This window comes from Oryza sativa, chromosome 1, assembly GCF_034140825.1.
Source record: "Oryza sativa Japonica Group chromosome 1, ASM3414082v1".
NCBI lineage: Eukaryota > Viridiplantae > Streptophyta > Magnoliopsida > Poales > Poaceae > Oryza > Oryza sativa.
In genome coordinates, this window is record NC_089035.1 from 36,594,162 (window position 1) to 36,621,436 (window position 27,275).

The 27,275-nt window shown below is 40.9% G+C and overlaps 2 protein-coding genes and 1 long non-coding RNA gene across 3 annotated transcripts; 2 read left to right on the top strand and 1 right to left on the bottom strand.

Annotated features, from left to right (window-relative positions):
* Positions 1-3,808: 3,808 nt before the first annotated feature.
* Positions 3,809-6,403, top strand: LOC9271642 (uncharacterized). The gene is made up of 4 exons (XR_001547369.3): positions 3,809-3,943; positions 4,026-4,285; positions 4,363-4,474; positions 6,348-6,403. It is a non-coding gene; the product is annotated as an uncharacterized lncRNA (long non-coding RNA).
* Positions 6,404-12,535: 6,132 nt separating this feature from the next.
* LOC4327378 (coatomer subunit zeta-3-like) lies at positions 12,536-15,128 on the top strand. The gene is made up of 6 exons (NM_001409083.1): positions 12,536-12,705; positions 12,959-13,118; positions 13,762-13,909; positions 14,014-14,091; positions 14,523-14,607; positions 14,733-15,128. Exons 1-6 carry the CDS (start codon positions 12,703-12,705, stop codon positions 14,790-14,792), a joined length of 534 nt encoding a protein of 177 aa, NP_001396012.1. The 5' UTR covers positions 12,536-12,702; the 3' UTR covers positions 14,793-15,128.
* On the bottom strand, positions 15,123-18,520 carry LOC4327379 (protein ALP1-like). The gene is made up of 2 exons (NM_001409082.1): positions 18,296-18,520; positions 15,123-16,372 (listed from the first exon to the last, which is right to left on the bottom strand). The coding sequence occupies exons 1-2, from the start codon at positions 18,426-18,428 to the stop codon at positions 15,315-15,317; spliced, it is 1,191 nt and encodes a 396-aa protein (NP_001396011.1). The 5' UTR covers positions 18,429-18,520; the 3' UTR covers positions 15,123-15,314.
* Positions 18,521-27,275: the final 8,755 nt, after the last annotated feature.

Genomic DNA, 27,275 nt, shown 5'->3' on the forward strand with positions numbered 1-27,275 from the left:
GAGGAATTCAAACTTACATGTTTAAACTTTTGGAACTTGCGAAGATTATTATTGTGGTGGGCACACCTAACTTCAGATGCAACTCCGCAATTACGCTTGTAACAGAATTCAGAATTGAGAAAGAAGAGAGAAAGATGAGTTTGGTGATGCAGTCCAGGTCTTGGCGGCAAATTAAACGATTTGACCGGTTATCAGTGGGGCGAAATGGCTAGGTGTGTGCATTTTGTTTGGCTGACTGGGCCCATCCAATATTCCAATGATTCAGTTAATGCCTTTCTCTGCACACTACTTAACGCATTCTACGCTTTTAATTGTTGCACCGCCTGTTCATAGGTGAGAACAGCAGATGCCACTACGAGAACATGTCTTCAATGCAACTACTCCCCCGTCACAAACTACTAATTGCCAATAGTCAAATTAAGTTTTGATAGTTTGACTAAAAGATTTCCAAAATTATAAGAAATCATAGTGCCTAAACTTGATAAATAGTAGTAGAAGGGATCAGCTGAACTAGATGAACTCCCAAGATCGGTCAAATGGTCAACACACACGCATGTCTTAGGCTGGTAGCCTGGGGCGTTCTCTCTCTCAAAAAAAAAAAAGAGAGAAGGTATTGAGCTGAACCTCAAAAGCTAATTTTTGCAGCACATATAGATATAGAACGACCACTATCATGCATGACTCATGCGTGCAAAGAGTTCTAGTTACACCTACCATTTGTTCCTGAATCCTGCATATTTTGTCAACACAAACATCACGAGTAGTGAGTACCATGTTCTAACCAAGAACCAAATCTTGGACTCCGACTGACTGACTCACCAGTCACCACAGCAACACACACATCAATGTGCGGCACGATTTCACGAAACGTGTTCTTTGAATTTTCTTGCAGCAGTTGTACATAGAGCACTAATAAATTAGCTTCTTTTAAACAACTCTAATTAGGCAAGTGCCGAAGAGATAAGTGTTAACGTACTTGCTAGGTCATGCTTGCATAAGTTGTATTCCGTTTTTATAATATAAAAAATATAACGTCTTCCATGTTTCATCATTCGTCTTTTAAAAAAAAAGGTAAATATGTCAAAATATAAGTCACACTTATTTAAAGTACATTTAATACTACGCCCATCCCAATTTATGTATAACTGTGGGTTTTTGTGTCCAACGTTTGATCGTCTTTCTTATTTTAAAAATTTATGAAAAAAATTTAAAAAATAGTCTCACATGAAGTACTATTCATGTTTTATCATCTAATAACAATAAAAATACTAATAATATTTTTTTCAAATAATATGGACAGTTAAACGTTGGACATAAACAGTACAAAATTACAGTCTTTCTGGGATAGAGGTAGTAATAAAATACTACCTCCGTGCAAATAAGTGCAGTTGTGGGTATTCGTGTCCAACGTTTGACCGTTCATCTTATTTAAAAATTTTATGATTTTTTTAAAAATAGTGACACATAAAGTACTATTCATATTTTATCATCTACTAACAATAAAATAACTAATTATAAAAAGTTTTCAAATAAGTTGAACGGTCAATATTGGACATAAACAATACAAAAGTGCACTTATTATGGGATGGAGGGAGTAAATCATAACAAAATAAACAACAATCTCTGTGTCACACTATTATTCATATTTAATAATATTATTACTATATTTATATAGCTGCACGATCATCTGAGTGCCAAAGGTCAACTCGGCATATTTAATATCGGACGACTTCTGTGATAGTGGCTCAGGTGTCTGGAATGGTTGTCTTTCCAAGGTCTGGTTGCTTCTAGCTGATGGAATTTGCAAAAATGTCTAAGAAAATTAGGTCACAATGTTGTACAGATTTTGCTCTAGAAGTATACGACTGGACTGACTGCATGGTAATTCTCTATGAGCAACTCAGCATGATGGTTACGCTCGCGGCTAATCATCATTGTGGAAAAAGAAACGCCGAACTTAATTAATATGCATTTTCTCATCTAGTATACCCGATTGGAACGTACGATGCGAAAAATAGAGAAATCGATTTTGCACGATTCAAATCATATAGGGTAGTTCCGACGTCATTTGGAATTAATTAGTGGGTGACCCCAACATTAATGTTTTTCTTTTTAAGTTCCTAGCCATGGCTTGTCCTTTAGGGCGGTCCCAACCCATGATATCCATAAGCAGTGTCTATGATACCATTTCAATAAGACATCACAACATAAACTACACTTTACAACCCATGATTTCTTAAAGTGGGCCATTAATAAATACATCATCTCTCTTCTCTACCAATAATATTTATTCTTCATCTATTATGAAGACACTATTCTCTCCCAATGCAAAACTTGATAGCGTTGAAGCTATGTCATGCATGAGACCCAGTTTCTTCCTCTCTTCACTCTTTCTCTTAATTAATATAGTGTCATATAAGTTAAAAGTCCTACATAGCAATATAATTAATGTCATACACACCATCCTAGGTGGAGGGTTAGGACTGCCCTTAATAGTAATGACAAAATATGAAAAGCTAAGACTATTTTTTGTGGGTTATTACTTATTACTAGCGTACCGTTTAACTATACCGTACAGCGTTTTCTAGTCTGTACATATGTTTTTTCACTGTGCTGATGAAGAGCGCGGACTGCATTTGTAATAGTTAGAGGTTAACTTCTCCAATTTTTGAGAGCAAAAAAATTTCCGTTTTAATTTAGGTGATGACCAACTTAAACTATTGCATGATTAAAATTTGAGAACAAAATAAAACCTTTTCATTTCCAACATTAGACTAGAAATGTCATCAAGCTTTTGAGCATACACGTGCATAATGCATGCCTAGGCTCGAGTACCTTGTGCATTTGGATTTTGGTCTCGCTTTTCATAATAGGTCTCATGAGCATAAACTAAAAGGGTTAAAATTACTAAACAAACCTATAGTTAATCTTGGGTGATAACATGTGGACTTAATATTAAACTCAAATATCATCTTCTCAGCCCAAAAGAAGTTTAATGTAATCCCTGTAACAATATTAGGTGCAATTATGAAGTGGGAACACATATACAAAGTAAAGTAATCCTAATTCTCTAAAATATTATGTGCAAGTTAAAAACCATGGAAAAAAATTAGATAGACAATGTTTAGCACAAGCAATTCACTATAATATTGGTACAAGTTAATAACTAAGTTTAATACCACAAATTAATCAGTCAAAGCATAAAACTAAAAGGAATCAAATTAAATTTTAATCGGCTAAAGCCATACTTCATCCAAAAGTACATTTAACTGCTCATAAGTGAACATGGAAAATAATTTATTCAAATACTAGATTATTTATCATGCCTAAATATAACTTTTCTAGAATTTTCCTCCTCTATTTAAGCCTCCTAAAAATTCAATCTAGCTTTCTAATAGCCCGTCTTTGTTTAATTTCTATGAGCAGTCTACCCATTATTTTTAAGTGCAATCAAAGAAAATGGAATCTAGATATAAACATCTACCACCAGTAAAATCTACACTAATTCTTCTGGTCCACATATTAAGATATTGAGTTGCAAACTTAGGGGGAAGAAATAATTCCGAAAATTATCCAAAAACTAAGTCTACCCAAACTCCTACCCATACCTCTCTTCCTAGCCTAGCTTCCATCGACTTGGCCCCACCTGGCAGCCTCTCCAGCTCGCCCTTCTTCTGTCCGTCATCCTTAGCCGACCAAGAAACACAGAGAGCAAGAGATCGAGAGCCGACCGAGTCCTGGACGCGTCGACGCGTGGTGACGACGTGTCGACGCCTTCAAGTCACTGAGTCATGCCTCCATCTCCTCCAGACCGAGTCGCCCAACTCCACACATCACTCTGGAGCTGAAGAAGTCGAGGGAGAGGTCCTCAGCCTCTCCGTCATCCTCAACCTCGCCGCCGGTCATAGTGACGACGACCTTCGCCATCTCCGTTTGAGTCAAGGTCACCTCCATCTCTTTCGCGTTCCCATCTCTCCACACAATGCCGAGCATTTCCTCTTTTGACCTAAACCCCTCTCGTGCAGTGCATCGCTGGGAACGCAAGCCACGCTGACAACGCCCTGGAGCACGCACCGGAGCGCCGCCACTTCAACCATCGTCGTCGTCCGGCCATTCTCGACCACCTCAGAGCAAGCCACTGCGCCATCGTCATCGCCTCATCCTCCTCTTCAATACGCCTCAAGAACCCCAGCCGGAGATGTGAAGGACTTGGAGAACACATCTTTTCTTCACCGGCGCCGATCTAGAATTGCCTCCGCCGTCATCATCGATTACCGCTGCCTCGGTGAGCCATTGTTCGATTCCTTGCGCATACACCATCTCCTTGACCTCACAACCCTCGTGCATGCTTGCTTGAAGCAGCTCATTGTCCCGTTCGAGCCGTCGTCGTTCACCCGAGGAGGAGCGCCGTCGCCGAGCCGTTCCACAAGTCACCGCTGCCGCCAAGACCTCGACAACCCTAGCTCGACCCACGGTGAGCATCCTGAAGTCTAGAAGACCACATGCATGCATCCTTTTCGTTCGGAATCGACTTCCATGCACACATGCACTTTCACCCCAAGAACCACCGCCGCTCACACTCGCCATCGGCGCTACTCCGATGTCCTCTAACCAAGAAAACTAGAGGAATGGAATCGCGAGAGCTTGCTCTTCATTTTATCTCTTGACCTCAACCTCAAACGAGCCACCGTTTGCCGCCGGCGAGCTCGAGATCGAGCTCAGCCATGGCTAGCTCTGCTCTGTCTAGAGCAGAGGGATGACTTCCGTGAATTAGATTAAGTGCAGGGATCCGTTTACAATTGTAGAAACACACTGACATATGGGCCTAGGACTGCGGGTTGATTCCTAGAAACCTCAAGGGCCTTTGTGCATATTGGTCCCTCACAGCCATGTGGACCCCATCCTTTAAAATCTGAAGAATAATTAAGAAAATGCCCAAACAAATATATGTTTAGCAGAAAAATGCACAAAGTTGTAAAATCTATATAAAATCAAATATAGCTCATTTTAAAGTGATTACAGTTGCTGTAGATTCTTGAAGTTATGAACTTTATTCCAGGAATATAAAACTTGACACTCACTGTACAAATAATGTCTCTAAAATTTATCTAAGATAGGTCATACATAAAACATGTACAAACTTATAAAATACATAGAAAATTCATCTCAACTCATTTTGAAACAAACTCAAAAACTGCAGATTCATCATCATGCATGCACTCTCTGATTAGGTGAAATAAAAGTAATTACTTACTTTGCATCAAATTCCTCTAAAACTATTATATCTAAAATGATTAGTTTTAGATAAGCTAAACTTTAGAAATTCATGTAGAACCCAATTTAGCTTCAATTTGAATAAACTTAAGTTCTGTAGGATCACCAAAACATGTATTTCCATGTTATGAAATAAGATTATATACTTACTGTGTAGTAAAAGTCTCTAAATATTCATATAAGGATTTACTAACATAGAGCAGCCTTTAATTTGTAAAACTTGTAGAAAATTCATTTTTAGTCCAAATGAAATGAACAAAGTTTCCATAGAACCAGCAAATAGTTATCTTCAACATAGTAAAATAAAATTTGGCACCTTTTGTAGAGAACATAGATCAAAACCTTAACTTAGTGAAATAAGAATTTAAACACATAGTGTTGTTTAAGTAATACATAAACATGTATAAGTATATATACACTTTAGGTCTAATTAAACCTAAATAAAAACTTGATTGACCAGTGAAGCCATAGTTCCATCCTCATCCACTAAAACTTAGAAGAACTTAGCTCATATGACAATTTCTAGGTTAATATAATATATTGCTAGTTTAGATTAGAGCATCTCTAGTTTATAAAATATGAACCATAGTAGTAAAGACCATAAACATGTGAAATAAAAATGTTTTAGTTAACCAAATTATTCCTTTTATTCAACTTAAACAGGAAGTAGCATGTTCTGAACCTATAACTCAAAAGTCATGAACATATAAAACACTATATGCCTAAAACACGTTGTAACTTGTAAAATCTATAAGAAAATCATTATAACTCCAAAAATTGTGAAACCAAATGTGTTAGTCTTAGAAAACACATCTCCACACCCCTGTGAAGTCTAATATAATAAAAATCACTTTACAAAAGTATTTTATAACACTACCTAAGACTATACTACTATAAACCGATAAAACTTCTAAAATTCATAACTCCCAAATGGAATAAAATAAAATAGGAATTATTTCACCTAAAGTCATTTTAGATCAGTACCAACCCACTGTGCATAAATCATGCATTTTAGAGCATTTTGGATTTTCAGCTCTTTCGGTATTTAATTGCATATCGTGTCCTTTATCTAGATAATTGCATAATCGGTGAAGAAGTGGATTAGGTGCTAACATTTATCTGATCAAGGCAAGTTTTCTCCTCCCATCCTTTGAACGCATTGAATCCCATGATTTGAGGAATGAAAATATTTGTTTGCAAAGTTGCATGTGAACTTAAACTATATTGGTATTTAAAATTGGGTTAAGGTAGTTATGACCTATTTGCTGCATTCCCTACCTTGAATAATTGAGCCTCTTGCAGCTTGAACCCCTAGAAATGGTTACAGTACACTCTTTGTGCTCAAATTGGTTTATATATGCTCTATGTGCAACTACTTGCTTAGCCATGCTTAGAAATATGCAAATGCTCATTCCATCTATAATTAAAATGTGATTTTCATATGTGAACCTTTGCTGGAATAAAATGAATATGATGGGTATTTGCGAACTAAAATATGTAAAATGTGATTTTATACTTGGGCGGCAAGTGGTGTGCATATGGTGTTAGTTGCATACCGATAGGGGGAGTGTTTGCCCAAGTCCATAAGGACAGAACTTGTGTTACCCATTTAAAGTTATTCGTACATCCACATGTGCTAGTATGGGATGGCCTAAGCTGATTAATCTATTTAGGAATAGCCTTGCATTCTGGTAGGCCGGTGTGTATGAGTTCGTATAATTCAGAGGAGCTTCCTATTTACCCCGACGTGGTAGTTTAGGTGACTAAGCGTGTCCAATATAACGGTATTGTGCCACGTGGTGGGTTCCCGTCGTGTCCGCCACCACGGCGTTAAGTTTAAGGTGTGGGCCCGCCACTTAACGGTTCTAGGTATATTCCAAGTATGCCTAGGATGGAGGAACACGTATCGTGCTGGTGCAAGGCTAGGCTCTAAGTAGTGTAAAGGCTTCGTTATGGCCTCTAGATCACATTCAACATGAAGAGTGTGGTGGAGTCTTGCAAACTCAAAACAAACTAGAGAGTTCATATCATGTGGGTAAAGCTGTACAAACTCTGCAGAGTTCTTTAAACTAATTGATTAGCCATGCTCACGGTCATGAGCGCTTTGGTGATGTGTCATGAGTATAGACTATGTTTTAAAAATGTGATCATGTGACATTGGTTTGAAATTGATAAATGTGTTGAGTTGTGTGTGTGGTGATACATTATGACTTATTGTTAAGTATGGCAATAAGAGATTGATTATGATGGAATTATGAAGAAGTTAATAATGAAACTTAAAACTTGTCTTTGTTAATTGAAGCATCAACTCCTTTACAAAAGAATTGCGAAACAAAACTTGCTTTATGCTGAAATTGAACTACATATTTCCTTCCTTTGAATATATGCCTTACATGTAGTATGGTAGGATTGACTTGTGCTTGCTAGTACATTAACTTGTTTAATGTACTGACTCTTGCTGTTGATATAACCTTTTGTTTGCAGGTTTAGACTTAGTCTTTGAGTGATGCGGGTTTCGATTGCTTCTTCTAGGATGAGAACTTAATGGGGTAAACCCTTAGTCGGTGTGCTTGTGATTGGGTAGTCAAGCTTCCGCTGTTCTCTAATAAGTCTATTTGGCCGGTCGGCCTATCTAATTATTAAGTTGTTGTATGTCTTAAGTTTCTTTCATCTTAGTTGTGTTTGCTATGTATAATCATGCTTAAGATGAAAGTGTTAATCTAGTGCACATCATCCTGGGAACTAGATTTACATGAGTATGAGTTAGGAATATTTGAGAGGTTGTAGATCTTTAGTCATTTTTGTCAAGTCTTCTGAATGTGTAACACATCTGGTCGCCGCCTTCGAGTGGTTTGACGGGCACATATCAGGCTGAAGTTGACTGGCAGGCTAAGGGCTCAGCAATGTCTCCAATATTTCTCTCTCGAGGCGTCGGATGTTTCATTATGCTTGTTTGATGACTTGAATTATTCACTTCATCTCTCAAATATCTCTCAAATATAATGAAGGTCCGGAGAGCCTACGACAGCATTTATTATAAGCACAAGAAAAACATTGGTGTTCAAAAAAATGTCGATCAGATTTTTTCAGGTTTAGCTCATCTATATTAATGCCAGTAAAGACTTATAGTGTAAAATATATAAGTTGAAACATTTATTAGCGCTAAAAAATTATGAATAAAAATTTATCAGAAATATTACAAAATGGTATACCGTTCCAACGAAATAGATGACGTCATGATGCCGTCAATATGATACCTAGATATCGGATCTGGTACATACGAGATATCATATATATCTAATACCGGAGGTACTAGATCCGATATCTATGATATCATACTGATACTATCATGATACCTAGTTATCAGATCTAGTACATACGAGATATCATATTTGATACCGGAGGTAATATATTCGGTACCTACAATATCATGTTGATGTTAGCACACATTAGCATTCTGTTAGAACATGTATATCGTTCTGTAGTTTCCCTCAACTTTTATACATGTGTTTTTAGTGACTCAAGCAAAGGTTGAAAAATAAATTATGATAAAAGAACATTAAAATTAACTTTAAATTCACATTTTAGTTGTGGCTGATAAGCTGACGAATAAACGATGGTAGTTTATACTTTATAGTAGCATGTGCTTGCAACTTTTCGTTAGGAATTCTACCAATATATTATATCCTCTATTTCTTAAAACAACTGAAATGGCTAAAAATGTGTTTCCCATTTTAGAATTTTCATCGATCAAGCAAATGTTGAAAAATAAATTATGATAAAAGAACATCAAAATTAACTTTAAATTCACATTTTAGTTGTGGTTGATAAGCTGAAGAATAAACGATGGTAGTTTATAGCTGCATGTGTTTGCAACTTTTCGTTAGGAATTCTACCAATATATTATATCCTCTATTTCTTAAAACAACTGAAATGGCTAAAAATGTGTTTCCCATTTTAGAATTTTCATCGAAATTCTAACATTTGAAATATTGTATCTATATATTCCAGGCACTTAATTTCGCGGTCCAAAACACACCGCATAATATAATTATTTTTTTCACCGGATGCATAATATAATTATTGCACTTTTGACTTTTATGTCATATGATTGTTTTCTTTTAGCCCGTAGCAACGCACATACATTCCGGTAGTCTTCTCAACAACAGTAAAATACCTGTTTTTTCGTGTATAACTAGAATTCTTTGTAATCTTGGTGGCGTGCAGGCATTTATAAATCCGTATCTGCTGTACTCGAATGAATTAATTAGGCGGGACTTTCGCTCTCTTCGCAAAAAGGTTCTCTGCGACATACCCTCTGCTTTCTAGACACGCGTGGCCCTGAACATCGATGTACACAGTACACTGCGTTCCAATGCGTACGAACACCTGTTGCAAATGGCAATAATACTGGCTCCACACGGTGATCCACTCTAACGTGAAACAATACTTCAATCTCAGAACATGGGAAGTCAACAAATGCAGATGGAATGTACGCGCCATATGATGTGGACTTTGGAATTGGTATGGAATTCATCCGATGCAACTTGGATCCAACAAGCACTCAACTCGGTTAATTACCAACGGGATATCAGAATATGCATGCAGATGATGGCTAATCACCAGCAATGGACGCATGGTTCATTGTATCAGGATGACGACTCCTAAATCCGGCAAGTCAAAAAAATATAATAGTAACTACTTGAACTACATATGCATAATTGCAGGTATGCATGTCTCTCTTCCATGTTTTGATGTTTAATCTGCATTTGCTTTGCTGTTTCACTGAGTCAATGAAAGAATGTGTCTCTGTCAGGATCTGTAATTAATTGGTATCAACTGAAGGTTCATCCAGAAGAAATCAAATGAGGATTTGTGCGAATGCGATTGCATCATAGATGACATAGCAGTACCAAGGTCAGAGTTTATTTTTATGCCTTGTCATATCTAGGCGCACACCATGCCAATTCATGATTTCTTACTTAGTACATTGCACCTTGCATCATCACGTTGATGATATGTTAATGGTTAGCGACGAACATATCTATTCTAGGCATGGTTGTATCTAGTAAACGATTATTGTTTTCTATCTTGCTATATAAATGCAGGAAACCAAATTTGCAGAAACTGAAGGTTCACCAGGTTTTGGCAATGCGTCGTGGATGACATGAAACCAGTTACAGCTGCAGTTTCAGTTATGTCAAAGATGCTTCATTTATATTAGTGTTTCTTGAATTGTGAGCCATATACTTTTTCTCCTTGCTAATCTTGTGTGGATATGAAACACCGGAACTTCTCTGCGCCTACTTGTTTATATCTTTCGTGAGAAAAACCATTTGCCTGAATTTTCAGAGAGAAGCTTGTTTGCTGCAACTACTCGATTCCAACCCAAAGTACAGGCTGTGGAAGCAGAACACCATCGTCCTTGTCTTACTTTTCCTTGAACTCATCCTCAAGCCAGCCAACTTCCCAGTATTTTCAGGTTTTCAAAGAGCAATTCGAGACGAAATAAATTTCACACTTAATTTTCGTTATACTACTATTCTTAACCGATTAACATGTGCACAAGTCGAACCTGAACTAGCCCGTTTCCTTCTACTACTTTTCAGTAGAAAATACCCTTGAACCCCTTTTGTTTCAGACCAGGATGTGCCCAGGTCAAGAGAAAAAACTTAACTACCCAGCTGTTGCTGTGTCTGCAACTCTGAATGCAATCAAGACATCAAGATCAGAAGATACCGTGCTGCTTTTGAAGGTGATTTACTGAGTTCTGACTTGATTAGCAGTCGACTACGTACTGACTTAGCTATCCAGTGGGAAGGAAGTCAACACACGGGAAGGACTAGTAGTAGTGACCTCGCCACTGATCCAATTTGCAGCTTCTTTTTTTCAGAGTTATTCGGTTTACTTGCCGGAGTAGACGACTTTAGGAAGCTAGCTTGTGCAGTACTTCTCAAGTTGTCGCTGAAAAGCCTTACCTGATGAAAGAGAGAAGATGAGATAACAAGTTGCTTCTGAGATTGAAGTCTTGTTTCAGGTTAGCTAAGAGTGCTGATTAAGTGTGTAAGGTTGACAGCTCTCTTCAACCAAGCTGAGTTTCCAGAAAAAGAACCCAATGAGGCAAGGATCTATGGACCATTTGAAACTTGGCAGGACATTTTGCAAGTATAGCACATGCCCTAATATTTTTGTATCTGATCTATTTATTAATTTTAGATAGAGAAAGGACCAAGGATATGCTAAGAGAAAATGTTGGGGCTGTTTGGTTATTTGCCAAATTCAACCCTACCAAAAAGGTTGGCTCTGCCAGAACATTTGCCACTTGTTTGGTTTGCTACCACAAATTTGGCGATACCTTTTTTTTTCCGTTACTAGTCTAACTAATCTTGCCAGCAATCCAAGCAATCATCTTTGCCAAAAAAATAATTTGCAATAGCCAAATCTTGCCAATGGTTGCCATTGTAAAAATGTTAGCAATACTAAAAATGGAAGAGAATCAAGTAGGCCCATTAAGGCTGCGTTCTTTTGTAGGGTTCCCTACTCCCCTCTCGTTTTTCATGCACACGTTTTTTAAACTGCTTAACGGTATGTTTTTTTAAAAAAAAATTATAGGAAAGTTGCTTTAAAAAATTATATTAATCTATTTTTTAAGTTAGTTTTAGTTAATACTTAATTAATCATGTGCTATTGTACTCCGTTTTCCGTGCTGGAAGAGAATAGAAGGTTTTCAACTAGCACAACGAACACAGCCTAAGCCCTGCTACTTCATCAAATTATTGCTGTGAATTATTTGCTCTATGCTACTTCTCAAGAAAAAAAACCAGCACTTATTCTAAGTCATTTGTTAAGTTTATCTTAAAATATTGTATTATTCCTATAATCAAGTAGATAATCAAGTAAAAATTTAGGTCTCATCTTTTCGCTTATACTTATACTTATACTTATCGGCCAAAATTTAAATTTAAGCTGATTTTAAGGTCTTTTTAATCAAAGTTTATTTTTTAGCCTAAAAACACGTATATAAAAATTTTATTTACAAATTAATTTACGTTTACAAATATGCCGTTTCGCTTATTCAAAACAATGCCTTTTTTGAATGGGCTCTAACGCCCCTGGCCGAAGGATTTATTTATTGATATTCTTATCTTTTTCTTAACCGTAAGTCTGTAACCAGCCCAATAATTATGGGCCGTTGTTTGGGCTTTGGGCCGGATCATGATATTGCAGTTATCGGATTTGTACCCGAAAAGGAAAAATCCGCTTCACTCGCCTCCTTTCTCCTCCTCCGTCCTCGTCCTGGTCTCGCGGACTCGCTCCCTCCTCCCCTCCGCCATCGCCTCGCTCGCGCAGCAATCCGCGACAAATCCACCAGCCAATCGCGGCATCGCGCCCATCCCTTCCCCTATACTGCAAATCCGCTTCCCCGAGATGGTAATTTCCTTCCGCCAGTCTCTCCTCTCACGATGTTTAATTGCGCGCATCTCTGTTTCTTCGGTCTAGTTATGTCGTTTAGGGTTTATGACCAAGAGCAGATGGTGAAAAATCCGGAGTTCTTGGTCACTCGGCGTGCCATTCCATATCTTTTATGCGTAATAAGACCTTTTTTTTATGTTTTTGTTTCCCAAATTTTGCTGTCTGGAAATAATTTCTTGAAAGGGTTGGCTTTGATCGTTTGCTCGTGCAGGAATCCTGTCCTTCGGTGAAGAACATTCTTGTGCTGGATTCCGAAGGGAAGCGCGTGGCGGTGAAGTACTACAGCGATGACTGGCCCTCTTTGTCCTCGAAGCAAGCTTTCGAGAAGTCGGTCTTTGCTAAAACCCAGAAAACGAGCGCTAGAACAGAAGGTGATTAAAATATACTTTTATTCTAGTTCTGTTCTGGAAGAATCAAAACAATGTTTGTTTCTTTTTTTTCAAAAAAAAAAGGTGCTCTGTGCTACTTGTGTAGAGAACAACTGCCTTATCCCTGAGAACATCAATTAGCAATTTAGCATCTCACAATATGGCATTGTTGATTATTGTAAGACTCCTGTGGAATATTCTAGAGGCATACACATATCTTCCAGTTCGAGCATCATTCCATTGTTTGGCTCATCTTCTGTAAACCTGTGGTTTGCTTGTTATGAGATGTTAATTGGTCGATTTCTGAATTTTGGCAGAGTTATCACCAGATTTTGCTGTGGAATACTAACCTTATATTATAGAATAACAGGTTATCTGTTTTTTACTGCTCATGAATTCCGTTGCATTTCTTAAAATTGACTGAAAGATTCAAGTTTCGGAAAAATGAATTTTTGTTCCAACAAATGAAATGATCTCGATGCCTGTGTCATCTGAAATGCCTTATTTTTGGTTGATCATTCATTTTGGGGGATTTTAGAATAATTGCATTGCACATGAGTGTAAAATTTGCATGGTAGGTTGTTTAGTTCAAGTCATCCAACTATATTCATCCAGTGATTTCTTTCTTTTCTTTCCCAATTTGCAGCTGAGATAGTAATGTTTGACAGTTACTTCGTTGTATACAAGTTCATCCAAGATCTACACTTTTTTGTAACTGGAGGTGATGAAGAGAATGAGCTCATTTTAGCATCTGTTCTTCAGGGCTTCTCTGAAGCTATTGATTACCTTCTCAGGTGTGGACATTTCCTGTGCCGTACACTCCTATCTTTTTTAACATCCATTATAAATGCTTGTCAGTACTGTATACTATTTTAACAACTCTCTTTCTTGTTTTCAGAAACAAAGTGCACAGAAGGGCTGCGCTTGAAAACTTGGATCTTATCTTCTTATGCCTTGACGAAGTTGTTGATGGAGGGTAATTACTATGTTTGCATTGCAATATGCTAACCTTTGCTTTCCATCAATTGAACAAGCCCAGTTTTGATAACTATCACATTTTTACGTTCATATCAAAGGCAACAGACAAGGTCTTGGGCTTGTATTGCTGAAATGTGAGGTTAGGCACTAGTTGGTTAATGTAAAGAAACTACACTCTGGCCTTGTTTAGGTGATGAGAATTGAGCCAGAATTTTACACAAAATCAGCATTGACAGCTATCAGTTATCTATAATATTTTTATAGTTCATTGTTGGGTATGCTCAGTTCACAGCCAACCAATTTTCAGATAAACATTTGCACAAATGCTATGCTAATGTAGAACATCTACAATCAGGCATATTAAACATTTGACAACCTGTAGTTATTGATTGACGCTACTAATTGTTTCTTCACAATCGGGTTTTGCAGGATTGTTCTGGAAACAGATGCAAAGGCGATTCTTGAAAAGGTATCAGGTCATGGATTGGAAGGATCCGGGTCTCTCACTGAGCAGGTATGGCAAGCCGTCGCATCACCTTAAGTGCAATTGCACAATGAGATGCAATCATGGTGTCGTAATTGCCACCAAACCAACATGAGAAAATTCCCAAGTGAATTAATTCTTTTTTGTACATGCAGAAGTTAAGCAGTGCCCTAGCAACGGCAAGAGAACACTTTGCGAGATCTATTTTCAGCTGATGGCGTGTCATCCTTCAGGTTGACGATGAGCAAGCCTCAGATAGTGTCTCTGTTAGCAGATCAGTACTCCCAGTTTGCAATGTCCTTTGAACATTTGCCACGGGTTAGTGGTAGGTGCAGCTTAACTGGCGATCATTGTCATCCTAAGAAGGTTGTGGTCGGCACACTTGTTACTCTTGTGGTTTCATGTCGATCTTGGCTGTAATCGAGCACAGTAACCATGTAGCAACATGTTTCTGCTCAAAGACGAGCCAGTTTCCAAATTGTCTTCAGTATACAGCCGCCATGTTTTGACGTAGTACTACATACATTTACTTCGGCCTGGTTTGGAATTTGAATGGTATTCTTTATAGCTAAGTTGCTTAATAATGTTTGACTAATTTCAGAATACTTGCTATCAAAACCGACCAATCATCGAAAGTAACCAAAATTCGCATTACAATTCTATCACCTGTTGGTATGTTTCATCTCATGTCAAGGTAAACAAAAAGAGACAAAAGTAATCAAGCAAAGCGACCAGAATCACGCCGGCAAACTGCTGCCAATCCTGCTCACATACTGGCACAGCTGGTCCCTCAGCGCGGCCGCGCCGACGTCGGCGACATCGCTGAACTGCTGCCGGTAGCCGTCGTCGTGGTTGTGCGACGGCGGCATGCCGCCCCTCGCCGCGTCCTCGAGGTCGATCATGATGTTGGTGAGCAGGCAGCAGACGTAGATGATCCTCGGCAGCCGGTGCTTGTCCGGCCTCCACAGCTCTCCCTTGAGAACCTGCCACCTCTCCTTCAGCTTGGCCAGAGCACCCTGCACCACCATGATCGTCGCGGCGTGCCGCTTGTTGAAGTCGGCTTTCGCCGGAGATAGATCCTTCTCACGGTATGGAGTCATCAGCCAGGGAAGGAGAGGGTAGCTTGCATCCCCAAGAATGTAGTCTCTGACCACTGACCCAGCTGGCTCTCCTGGAAGCTCCGTTTGTCCGTCCAGCCTCGCGCCTTTCTCGCAGAGCCTGTAGAATCCTGAGGTGCGCAGGATGCACGAGTCATTCAAGCTGCCAGGCCAGCCACTGACAACGTCTCTGAACCGCATGTCGGCATCGACGATGGCCTGCAGGACCATGCTGTTCCTGTTCTCGCCGTCGAGCCAGACATTGCTGTTAGGCTGAGCTGAAGAGCACATGAGGATGTGCGTTGTGTCTATGGCGCCGCAGCAGTTGGGGAGGCCCTGAATCTTTTCAAACTTAGATTTGACGGTTGCCATCTCCTCAGGAGTAGGCCACTTAAGATGATTGGCAGCGCGCTCCTCCAAGGCCTCAATAAACTTCCAAGTGATGTTTGAGATAGCTGAGTGGTTCATCCCGAAGCGGTTCCCTATGCTCAAAAGCGACTCACCGGTGGTCAATCTTAACAGAGCAACACCTACTTGATCTTCCACGCCTAGAATTGCCTTGTCTCCAAACCTGAAATTTCTGAAACTTTGTGTCTTTCTTGTGAAGTCCCCACTAATCAGAGAGCAAAGGTAGTCAAAGGTCTTCCTCGACATCTTGAAGACGGACTCAAAGTTTTGGCAGTCTTTGGAAAATTGTCCTGTGGACATAAGACATAGTCAAAGATCGCAGTGGCGTTAGTCGAGCATATCATAAATTATTTGGCAGGGAACTTGAAAGCATAAAAGGGAAAATTCAGATATATTGAAATTCAAAGAATTCGATTCGTTCTCCTCATATTGAAATTAGAAGGGCAGAGGAAGAAACGGGGTAAACCTTATGATAGCAAATTTAACAGAAGAGATTCAAATCTAATAGAACATGGTCCACAAGTGTCGAGAACAGAAAATGAACAATACTAGCAATATCATGAATGAACTGAGCATATTATATGAGAAAAGGTTTAGCTGTTTTGGCAATACAGTGAATATCGATTCAAAATTTAGAAGAATCATCAGTAGAAGGGACACTGCCCTTGTTAAATAGATGACTAGAATGCTATCATTCCTGTATCTACCTTCTTAAATCACTCACACTTGATGCTCAGGTTTGTACTAATTGTTCAAAATGTCACTCTTGTCAAAATTTGAAAATTCTAACAATGTCACTTGTCATAAAGGATAGGTAGGCATTCAAAACCAATGTTTTCCAGTGTTTCAGATCATTTCAGCAATCAGGGAAGCTCAGAATAAATATCACTAACGACTTCAAGAATTCAAAAATATATTGTCTATGTTTTTGTAAGAACATGTATGATCAAAATAAGAATACAGCAGCCAGACAAATAGCTATACAAATCTACTTTATTTGTTCAAGCTAAATTGTACTTGTATGGGCTGCTTCACCCAATGATCTCTGAAAGACTCACTTGAACACCATACAGAGAGGCCTAATGAATCTATACTCCTGGATGATCTATCACATTGAATTATAAAACAGTATTTGCTGTGGTACCAGGTACTATAAGATTCAAGAAACTTATCGTGGGAATCCATTTCTCGGAACACATCATTCAACCGACCTACCTTTGAGCCACACTAATCATTTTCTGGATTTGCCAGTCAATCTATTGGAACCCAATCCCCTCACGTGTTTCCTTTAAAAAAAAATATTAACAGCCAATCGGATGATGAAATTGGGGAAACTACCTGTGAACAGATGAGCTAATTACTTAAAAAAAACGCATATGCTACACTTTACAATTCTGGACTGAACAGGCAAAGCAATTCGATGGCAAGTACAGACTAATTGTTCTCCGGGAGATGTTGTTTTCCCCTTAGCAAAATGAAGTTACTTCATAAGTTGCAAAGAGAAAAGAAGTTAGTTCTTGCAATGTCAAGGCATGAACAGTCAACCAACCTATTCTGAATTAGATTGACACAATGGGCAAAAGCCAACAGCACCCGTAAATTTCTAGCCCCAAAATACCATTGCACCAAAGGCTTCATAGATCTGGATTGGAGAAGGAAACAACAAAACCACAGATGGCACAACCAATTCTTCTCCCAAACACGGTCTACTCGATCGATACCCATCAGAGCAACGGCATTCACAAGCTTTTCCTTGCTCATACCCTCGGAGCAATCGACATCCATGGTGGTCTCCAATCCAGAACATCCCCCCCGCCCGAGATGGTTCGCTGCCTCGGAGCACCGTACAATCCCACCACCTCCAAAACAAAGCCCACCGAAACAGCGGATTTGCAACAGTAACCACCCTGATTAAGGAGCACTGCACGGGCGGATTAAGCGACCGCATCGAACAGATACCGCGCAGGCACGAACAGTGCAAATTCAACGGCGGGTCTCCCTGATCTAACCCCGCGGAATCCGCCCGCGAACAATCCCAAGCGCGCGAGGGGGTTAAGCACGCATTACTCGCCGCCGACGAGGGTTACGGTGCGCGGGCGCGAGGTTTACAGCGAGCCAAGGAACCAGGGAACGGGCATGGACATGGTTAAGGACGAGGAGCACAGTGCTCGCAAACAGGGAAGAGACGAACGAACGAACGGCAAGACGTATACCTGCTGCAAGCCTGCGGGCGAAGCCGTCCCACCAATCCCCGCCGGGCGCCGGCGCCGGCATCGCCTGCCCCGCCGCCGGCAACGCCTTCTCCGGCTGCCGCTTCCGCCGCTTGGCTCCCCTCAGTGGTGCCATGACGAGACGAGACGAGAGCGACGCGAACGCGAACCCCGGAAGGAGGAGAAGAGATCAAGAAAAGAAAAAAAAAACGAGCAAACCAACCAAAGCAAAACTCACCCCCAATGGCTTAGACTTGAAAAGACCCAGTTGTTTTAGTGCCTAAACAAAAGCAGCCGCAGCAGCAGCTGTTGCCCAGACTATTCTGCTTCCGTTATTTTTCAGGCCCAGAGGCATGCAAGAATCCAACAAGTTTTTTTTTTTTTTTTACAAAATGTGAACTCATGTGCTTGTGCAATCTGCACACAGCCTAGCCTCTGGTTTTTTTTTTTGTGTGTGAGGAATGTGAGATGAGATGAGATGGCATGCAGATGCAACACAGGGCTTGGAGAATTGGAAAGACTTGGGCAGGATGGATGGGTTAGGTCAAATGGAATGCTCTTTGTTATCTACCTATGTGTTATTAGGTGGTCTCCTCAGGGCTGTAGTGTAAAGAAAAAAAAAGAAAGAGAGGAGATTCTTTTGTTTGATAAGCTTGCAAATTAGTTGAGAAAAATTCAAGGTAAAAAATACCTTTATTGAGGAGTGTTTGGGTAACCTGCCCAAGGGATTTGTATAACTGACTGATGTTTTTTGGGGATCTCTGTTGCTGTTCCTGGTGATAGAACTGATGATGCTCTGCTGTTTCATGTGATCTGCAGGGCTTGGACAATGCTTACAAGGTAGCTCTATACTGCTATATATGGGTTTCTTTACACATTTCTCTTCCTTTCTCGTTGTTTTCACGCTCGGTCAGTTTAATTTAGGCCGGGTTTAGTTCCCAATTTTTTCTTCAAACTTTCAACTTTTTCATCCCATCAAAACTTTCCTACACACATAAACTTTTAACTTTTTTCTTCAAACTTTCAATTTTAGTCAAACTTCTAATTTTGACGTGGAACTAAACACACCTTAAGGAGGGGATGGTAAATTGGATTTTTTTTTACCCCCTGAATAAGAACATCAGCATTTTGATTGATCAACAGATGTTTTGGTTTAGCTTGCATTGGTTTCACTAGATGTACAAACACAAGTGATGTGAAAATGTACTGAAGCATATTTATAGTATATGTTGTACTTAATTAATTCACGCCATGGTGTAATGCAAGTATGCAAATATTAAACACCGACGTACCTGATGTCTTATGAACTACGAAAATGAACCAACAACCTTGATTTGGTCACGTGTAGATCGGCTGGTGTAGCTATCTGCCACGTTTACATAAGAACCCTTTTTTTTGGGGTAATTTTGCAATGAAATATGCCATTTGGTTTGTTCTAATTATTTGGTTAATGGATTCACACCCAACTTCTGGAGAAAAATTCAAGGGTAAAAAAGGAAACAAAACCTTGTAGAAACGGTCCCGGGAATAGTACATCACCTCGAAAACGTTTTCTGGTCCCTTTCTTAGGCCCCACTAATGAACATATCCAAATCCACCGGAAATGTCTCATGCTTAACTTTTTTGCTAGGCATGAACCCTCTGCTAATCTTGATTGTGCCTAACTAATAGCACAGATTGCAATATATATGATCTTTACACGTCATATTTAAGTGCCATACATATCTTAAAACCGGCTCCAAAATCAACATAAGTAACCAAACATTTTAAAAAGACCATAAATAATCTAAACATAATAACGATACCAAGACACAGTATTTTCTTATAAGGTTTATTTGAAAAAGGACGTGTACAGTACAATACATTGATAGTATATAATACTAGTATAAATAAGGTTACATTAGGAATCTATCATCCCAATTGCATTAATTACAAGACTCCTATCTGATCTAGCATAATTACAACGTATCATGTTATCCACGACCATCGATCGGATAGGACGCCGACCAATCATCCCTCGTCTATGTTATTATCGTTATACGATTACAACCGATGGTGCCTCTCTATTTAAGAGAAACTATACGAGAGAGTTCGACCCTAATTATATCTTACATTTATTATAACTCCAAATTTTAAAACACAATTGACTTTGTACACATTCAACACATACTCTAACAGAAGAAATCACTCACATGTGTGGTCTGCTGAGCTATTTTAAATAGATTTAACTAATTAATGATTTGATTATATAGACAACATATACAGTGATACGGATAATGTTAAATGTTCAGTAGACCGTATGTTAATCAACGTTGTTGACATCATGGCATTGTTTATGCACCTTTGACCTTTATCTTCCAATTCCTCAGGAAGATCGGAGTATAAGACATTTTAGTCATAAATATTTATTAGCTGTGTGCCCAACAACAGAGAACCATTTCAGTTATATAAAAAAATGAATCATGTGCGATTCTTCATTTCTTCTAGTATCAATTTGTAAATCAAAATAATGAATCACTACGAAAAACAATTGTTCATAATTTCTTATGCACAGTATATTCACTTCTAATTGTTTTAATCAGGGTCAAGCGACTCAAGCCTGGTTAACACCTATGCTACAGTCTCTTGATGTCGTGTGTGTTTGAAACTTATTTCGGTTCTCTCTTATGTCATTTATGACTAGATTCAGATGCAGCACATCGTGTCTGGGCATGGTTCCCGTATCTCCAGCCTCACCGTATGCCCAGGCGACAATATTTTTTTTGAAAAGACTACAGATACCAATATTATTTATGAATAGATTCACACTTCGAGCTTTAATTGTCAGCTTGTTATCAATCACAAAATTTTAACTGAAACTTAGCTTTAGCCATGTTTTTTTTAGACATTGGATGGTTTGGAAGGAAAGAAATGTGCGTGTGTTTCAGAACCAGCGGCACTCGACAAGTTTCATGTTTGGTTCAATTAAAAAAGAAGTGGCGATTTGGAAGGAGGTTGGGGTTTTCAGAAATATATAAGAGAGTAATTTCTCGGTGTATTTTTTTTTTTTTTGGAGGTTGCTCATGTGACAACTTTCATTTACTTCGACAGCTTCGTATTGAAGTCAAAACTTTATATATTTGTACATATTTCTCAGTCTTAAGTAAATTTGGTTGGCCTATCATGGCCGGCCTATCATTAGCCATGTTTTAGACCGCTAATAGTACAATCCATAAAATATCTTTAATTGTCTTGTTTATTTCTATACGTTCTTATCAGCTATAGCTCAACTGATCGAAACTTATCTATTATGTCCCGTGAGAGAAACGTCTATGGGTCTTCCTGCTAGTTCTACAAAGTGGTGGGCTAGACGATCTGGATTCGAAGCCTCAATCCTTCTAATTATTGAATATTAGATCATTCCCTAATTAACATTCACGTTTTTCCATTTCGTCCCGTGTCAATCTTGTTCTGCTTGTAAGACTACCTATATTACCACTTCGGTCAGTACGTGCCAATTTTGATTGACAGATGAGAATCGGGATCAACGAGCTAGCCACTTAGCCAGCAGGATAACATTGGAACAAGTAGCAGGTTTCAATGTTCTCAAATGAAAAAAGTAGCAGGTTTCAGAAAGTTTGGCAAGGTATCAACAAGACAACAAGTTCACAATAAGCTTCACAGGGGTTTCAACGATTTTTCAAGTCGAAGTTCTACAATTCTACGTTGCAGCAAAGTTCCAGAGAAAAAACATTCAGATCCACAGCTGCCAGTCTGCCCAGTTGACGCTGTGCCTCGTAGTGCGGCTTGCCCACCGGCCACCGGCCACGAGGCCCACGCCGTCGCTATGGGGCTCGATCGGCTAGGTGGCGAACCGCCACGGTGTTGGGACACCGTCGGTGGCCGCCACCAAACTGGACGGCCAATCTAGACTTCGCCCGCCGATCACTCGGCAAAACGGGGCGGGGTCCGATCGCCGAGTCTGGCTCGCCGCGGCGCTCGCATCGCATGCCCTCGTCGACGGGACAAACGCTACTGGTTGGTCGCCGGTCCGTGCGGTGGTCGTACCACGGAATCTTTGGGTATTCCCGGCCCCCACGATGATTTGTTACGGAATGATATACGGTTCTCTGATATTCCCGTCGTCCGTCGACGATTAGGCGCTAAACTGGCCCGGCAAAAAAAAAAGAAGGAATAGGTGCTAAGCAAGCTGATTGGCGATAGAAAAAAAAATATGACTGTCTATGGATCATTTGATAGAAAACCCCTCAAAAATCTTGCAAATTTTAGACCACCCGATTGCTTTAAGATTCGTGCAGGCAATCAAACCCTAAAAATCCTCTCTCCTCTCCCGATTCCTCACGCGCCGCCGCTCCTCAGCGCTCCCCCCCCCCCGGCCGGCCCCCTCTCCTCTCCTTTGCCTCAAGTCGGCGGCGGCGAGCTGTCCGTTGTCTTCCCCGTCGCCGGCGGCGGGACGCTACGACGGCCGCCTCGTCCTACCACTCTTTCCACTTTGCCCCCGCCGCCGTCCTCAGCCCCGCGGCTTCGGCAGCGCCACCGCCGCCTCGCCGCCCGCCTGATCCGCCACCTCCCACGGCCATCCCTCTAAAGCCGGCGAACTCCCCCCTCTTCCCCCTCCCCCTCCCCCACCCCCACCCCACCCCAGGACCCTAATTCGTTGGCCCTCTACTGGAGTTTGGGTTCGCCGGCGCCAGAGAAGAAGAGGTGGCCGCCGGAGTTAGAGAAGAAGAGCACGAATCGTAAAGCATATCCAGTGATCTAAAATTTGCAAAATTTGAGATAAGATTTTCTGTCGACAGAGTTTTAGCAATTCCAAAAAAAAATCCCAAAACATTAGCTGTGGATACGTATGTCTACGTGATGAGAGTTAGTGGCAGAAAGTATTGTCCAACTTATATAATTATGCAGAGGACTATTAAAAACTGCCGTAAATTTTTAAAGTGATCTTTCAAATCTGACTACAGTATAGTTATAATATAGTTTTACATAACTACAATATATATATATATATATATAAAAGTATAAGTATTAAAAAATATATGTAACTTTGTAGTTTGTACTAAGTTATATAGATATTACAATGTAATTACACTATACTTACACTGAGTTCGATGTAACTCAGTGTAAGTATAGTGTAATTACATTATGGTTACATTGAGTTATATTAGAAAGTTTTTTGAAAAAAGCTTGCGACAGTTTTTAGCAATTCCGATTATGCAACATTGAATAACTATGATATTTGATTATGTTGATATGGTACATATGCCTCTAAAATATTTTTAATTGTATCGTGGCTTTGTTTGCCTTACAAATAAAATGCCTTTACAATTAATATATGTGGTCAGTTTTTTTTTTCATGTCTATTGCATTGCACCGAGTGCTTAGTGAGTTTCCCCGTCACACTATCAAACAGGAAGGATGCAGCTTTGTGTATCTTTGACGCGGCGGCACAGTTATCTTTATAAATGAGGGCAACATATACTATGCACATAGGCCCTCACGTGTACACACGTGCACACCAACTAAAAAATGTCACCAAAAAATCTAGAAAAAATCATACACATACTTTTAATTGTATTACACCTAGGGTTAAAATCTTAACATCAAATTCATTATATTTTAGCCGTAACAAAAAAACAAAAAATCTGACAGTTTTAAAGTTGCAATTTTGTCAGAATTTTATCTTTTTTGTTATTCTCTATGTAGAATGAATTTGAAGATACGACTTTACACGTAGATGTAATACTATTGAAAGTACATGTATGAATTTTCCTAGAATTTTTTGTGATAATTTTTAGTTGGTGTACACGATGTGTACACGCGAGGGCTTGTGTGCATAGGATACGCTCCCATAAATGAGAAGTGTACAATTTATCTATTTTTTTAATTGATATATTAATGGCGTGAAGTATTAATACATATCAATTCACTAAAACAATACTACCACGTGAAAGTATACAAATTAGCGAACAATTTCCACTTCCACACATGGCTACAAAATTGAATAAATGGATGGGTTGTTGCAATAGGCATTATTGCCCAAAAAGAGCATTTTATCTCTTGTCTCGCACGTGAAGGTTTCTTTTATTTCTTGGTGGGTTCTACGATGCGCTAGCAACAAAAGGTATAAATAAAAAATAGAAGTCTTTCTTGTGACATAAAGTCAAAGGGATATGGATCACTGACATAAGAAAACTACACGTTAGAGACACATGTCCCTCTGATGTATGTTAGAGAAACCTCGTCAATCGGAGGATAGAGGCGAATTGATGTATGGGTGAAGTGGCAATGATAAAGAATTTGGGTTCAAAAGAAAAAAAGTATTTGGTATATACCCAGTTACATTTATACATGTAAAACTTTATACATCATCTTGGTGTTGGTGCTACAACCAAAGAAAGGTACCAATAGCCTGTACCCCCACCAAAAGAGTACATATTGGTACATCTTCTTAAGGGCATATACCAACAATCCCAAACCCCATCTTTGCTGTACGATGGGGTAGATAGGTACACAATCAGCAGTAGCTCAATTTGGAAATTAATGACCCGGAATAGCCACAAGAGAGCAGTAGTAACCCTGCTGAGCATTGACAATGACAAGAGCGAGCCACGGAATGGAGGAAGCCGGATCAAACGGCTCAGAAAGATCGGATGGTGACAGGTCAGCTTGCCGTTCCCGGGCCGTCAAAAAGGGCATTTGCCATAGGAATAAGTTCACATTGGGTCCCTCTATTTCTCGTTCAGTCCGATTTTCGTCCCTTACCGTAAAACCGGGTACGACCCGTCCCCCAACTTACGAAAACCGGGCAAACAAAGTCTCTTGGCGGTTTTAAAGGCGGTTTTGGCTGATGTGGCGCCTATGTGGCTTAGTTTGACTAGGTCTCTATCCGACGTGGCAATGACGTGACGCTTACGTGGCAATTTAACCCAAAAAATAAATAAACCTTGTGGGACCCACATGTCAGTTTCACACAGAAATTATAAAAAAAAGGTGGGGCCCACGTGGGCCCCACATGTCAGTTTCACACCGTCTTTAGGGACATCTAGTGGGCCCCATGCTGGCCTTCACGGACAGGCAGCTCAAGTCCCTTGGCGGTTTTGAATGCGGTTTTGGCTGATGTAACGCCTACGTGGCTTAGTTTGACTAGGTCTCTGTCCAACGTGGCGCTAACGTGGCAATTCAACCTGAAAAATAAATAAACCTTATGGGACCCACATGTCAGTTTCACACAGAAATTATAAAAAAGGTAGGGCCCACGTGGGCCCCACATGTCAGTTTCACACCGTCTTTAGGGACATCTGGTGGGCCCCACGTTGGCCTTCACGGACAGGCAGCTCCTCGTCGTCCAGGACATCGCGGCGGTGCTCTTCCCGGCCACCGAGTGCGTCCTCGGCAGGGACGACGACCTCGTCCTCCTCGTCGAGTCTTTGCCCGCCAAGCTCACGGCGCGATCGACGGCCTCGAGGCCTTCGCCGCAGGCGCCGTGGGGCACCCGCTGGGGCACGGCGGTGGTGGCGGCCGAGCACGGGGGAGCTCCCCATCCCATCCACTGTCTTCCGCTTCGGCCTAGCTCGCCCTCCGCTGCTCTGCCCGCGGCCGTGCTCGCTCGCCGCCCCTCCGCCGCCGCGCTCGCCCTCCGCTGCTTTGCCCACTGCTGCACTCACCCGCCGCCGCTCCTCCGCCGCGCTTGCATATTTTTTGTTAGTGGCTGGTTGCAGGAAGCAGGTAAATTAGGTAGCTAACAACGTTAATGTGCTAAGCAAGCTAATGAATTAAATATGACTCATGCATGAGTCATGCACGTAATGGCATATATACATTTGAGTGTGCTCAGCCATAGACACATGTTTGGCTAATATATATGTCTGCATGTTGTTGGCGGCAAACCAACAAGAAGCTAGCTAGAGGCTATAGCTGGTCATCTCCATGCATGCATATATATGCTCGTACGAAGACACATATGCATGCGGCCGTCTGTACCCGGCGTATATGCGTATGAGGCTATGAGCTACTCCTATGGGCTCGGAAGGAACTCGAGAACTTGGAGGTTGTCACGGCGGACGACGGCGGCAGTGGCGATGGCAACACCGTTACCGTGCATGGCGACAAGGCTCCCGTTGATGGCAAAGGAGAGGCAGCGACTCCGGCGAAACGCGCCGACGTATCAGGTGGCCAAGAATGCGGCGTGGTCCGCGTGGAGGATGTACAGCGGGTGGAGACGCCAGCTGCAGAGATCACGAATGCCATGAAGGACACGGAGATCGTGAAGAATAAGGACCAGGAGAGAGGAGGCAGCGAGAGGGAAGAAGAGGAGACTGTTGCCATGGCCGGCACGGGGAGCAGGGAGGAAGCATCTCTTCGATACAGCATGGAAATAGGGGAACCTCCTTACCGGCGGGAGCGGCGGGACGGCGGGTGCGCTTGCACTAACTCGTGGCCGCGGCGGGTCAGGAAGGCAGGCGACGCTGCCGGTCGCTGGGCTGCGGCGGCGGATGGAGTCGCGTCGTCGGTAACCGCTGGCGGGCGCGGGCGGCGAAGGGCGATGGAGGAAAAGGGGAGAGAATGACAGGTGGGGCCCACGTGGGCCCCATCTTTTTTATAAATCTTATGTGAAACTGACAAGTGGGGCCCATGTGGGCCCCACCTTTTTTATAATTTCTGTGTGAAACTGACATGTGGGTCCCACAAGGTTTATTTATTTTTCGGGTTGAATTGCCACGTAAGCGTCACGTCAATGCCACGTGGGACGGAGACCTAGTCAAACAAGCCACGTAGGTGCCACGTCAGCCAAAACCGCCTTCAAAACCACCGAGGGACCTCGTTTGTCCGGTTTTCATAAGTTGTGGGACGGGTCGTAGCTGGTTTTGTGGTCAAGGGACGAAAATCAGATTGGGCGACAAATAGAGGGACCCAAAGTGAACTTATTCCTTTGCCATATGCCATCTCCGAATAAATTCAGCCCATTTAACGTTGTGGGCTG